Genomic DNA, 2,533 nt, shown 5'->3' with positions numbered 1-2,533 from the left:
TGTTTGTGTGTGTGTGTGTGTGTGTGTTTGTGTGTGTGTGTGTGTGTGTGTGTGTGTGTGTAAATGATGGTTTAACAGGTCTGTACACGGTATCCAGACAGTAATTTCCTCACCGTACATGAGCCTGTTTAAGTTACAGCTAATTTAAACATAAATCAGATGCAGTCAGCAGGTGAACGTGAGCCTTGAGTTAGATTGACAGCAGCAACGTGCTTAGAGACTGGCATACAATTAATCTTTGACCTCACAGGAGCAAAGCAAACATTGATTCTGTCATTGTAGATCTTTTGTGCGCACAAACAAAAGCACAGAAACACTTTGTAAAATCGTTTCGAGGTCATTCCGGGCCTCAATCTTTTGTCTCCCGGACGCCTCCTCTTCCTGTTTTGTTGCCGTGGTAACCTTTAATATTTCGATCAGGCCTGTTGGCTAAAGACACCAGTTCATGCATGACAACAAAATTAAAATAATCCTCAAAAATGCTTCACATTTCACTTCCGAGTGATGATCTGCCTGTTGAGGAGCGTCTTACCGGACTTTTTCTCCTAATTAATGATGAGAAGGAGTTTAAAGGAGGGGAGGATTGTGCTGTCGTTATGTAATGAAAATAATTAATGTTCTCAAAAGACACGCCAGAGGAATGAAGATGTCATTAATTCAGTCATGCTCTGACGCTTTAACCCTTAAATGCATGAATGTTTCGCCAATCATTATTACATATTCGGGTCTTTAGCGACCCAGACTTATATTTCCAGCACGGATGGATCTCTAACTGCTGCAATAGCAAAAAACTCTCTTGATATTTTAAGAACAATTACAGAAGAATACAATAAAGCATATTTCGTTACCTTTTGAGACTTAAAAGGGTTCAATTTGAGCAGATGATTTTACCATTGCATTACATACCTCGGGTCTCTAGCGACCCTATACACTTTTTACAAAAAATGAATCACAAAACAGGCATTCTTTTATATTTTACTTTTTTTTTCTTGTTATATTGTTTATAATTAATGGATTGAGGAATACTAAGAAAGTTGATGTCTAACTTAAAAAAATGAAAGAGGGAGAGGGTAGAGAATGATGTCCCGGGTCGCTAAAGACCAGAGGTATGCATTTAAGGGTTAATACAGATAAAGAGAGAGAGACGGAGGCTGCTTACAATCTGCCTTCTAACCAAAAGCAACCTTACAAGTGAGACATTCTGTATGTTTTATATAGACTGCAAGTACTTTTGTATTGCTTTCCAGTAAAAGTACAAGGTAAATAGTCTGGATTGGTAAGATTTTTTTTATGTTTTTGAAAGTAGTCTCTTCTGCGCACCATGGCTGCATTAATTTGGTCACAAATACAGTAAAAACAGTAATATTTTTACTATTTCAAATATTAAATATTTAAACTATTTTAAATATTTTGTGTGAATATATTGTAAAATGTAATTTATTCCTGTGATCAGAGCTGAATTTTCAGCATTCAGATCAGTCACATGATCCTTCATTCTAATATGCTGATTTGCTGCTTAATAAACATTTAATATTATCAATGTTGAAAACAGTTGTGCTGCTTCATATTTTTTTGAAAACCATGATATGTTTTATTTTTCTGGATTTTTTTAATGTATAGGAAGTTCAAAAGATCAGCATTTATTTGAAAAAGAAAATTTTGGTGACATTATAAATGCCTTTATTATCATGTTTACCCCACAATTTAATTAAATTGCATCACATGAATAAACTAGATTAAAAGGTTGTAGACAAACTTTAAGTTGGCTTGAAAAAGCCTAGCTAGAAAGTTTTAAAAAGTTTTAAAAGCTTGCAATCTGAAAGTTTTCAGTTTGAAGTAGTTTGAAAGTTACAATAGTTTTAAAGATTAAAGTTTGAATGCTTTCAAGGCAATACAGTCTATCAGAAAAACAGATAGGTATAAAATATATTGCTAGGGTACCTGGGGTGGTTGCTAGGCTGTTTCTAGCACGACTAGCATGTTGTTAGCATGTTTTAGCATGATTAGCATGTTGCTAGCACAATCAGCATGTAACTAGCATGATTAGCATGTTACTAGCATGTTTCAAACATGGTTAGCATGTTGCTAGCATGCTTAGCAAGTTACTAGCATGTTTTTAACATGATTAGCATGTTACTATGATGTTGTTAGCATTATTAGCAAGTTATTAACATGTTGCTAACATGATTCTAGCATGTTTAGCATGTTACTAGCATGGTGTTAACATTTTGTTAACGTGATTAGCAAGTTACTAGCATGTTTCTAACATGATTAACATGCTACTACCATGGTGTTAACATTCTGTTAGCATGATTAGCAAGTTACTAGCATGTTTCTAGCATGATTAGCATGCTACTAGCATGTTGTTAACATAATTATCAATTTACTAGCATGTTGCTAACATGATTCTAGCATGATTAGCATGTTACTAGCATGGTGTTAGCATATTGTTAGCATGATTAGCAAAGTTATTAGCATGTTTCTAACATGATTAGCATTTTGTTTGCATGATTAGCATGTTACTAGCATGGTG

General features: G+C 34.4%; 1 protein-coding gene across 1 annotated transcript in view; it reads left to right on the top strand.

Moving 5' to 3' along the window:
• The first annotated feature begins 479 nt into the window (after positions 1-479).
• The window catches only part of LOC107654644 (tripartite motif-containing protein 29-like), a 10,032-nt gene continuing 7,978 nt past the window's right edge, over positions 480-2,533 (top strand). Inside the window, exon 1 of the mRNA XM_016441822.1 lies at positions 480-593. Within this exon, the coding sequence (XP_016297308.1) occupies positions 480-593 (114 nt within the window). The remainder of the gene's footprint in view (positions 594-2,533) is intronic.

Source organism: Sinocyclocheilus anshuiensis, unplaced genomic scaffold, assembly GCF_001515605.1.
Source record: "Sinocyclocheilus anshuiensis isolate Anshui unplaced genomic scaffold, SAMN03320099.WGS_v1.1 scaffold675, whole genome shotgun sequence".
NCBI classification, from domain to species: Eukaryota; Metazoa; Chordata; class Actinopteri; order Cypriniformes; family Cyprinidae; genus Sinocyclocheilus; species Sinocyclocheilus anshuiensis.
The sequence above is the reverse complement of the archived record's forward strand: the minus strand, read 5'-3'. Positions and strand labels throughout refer to the sequence as shown.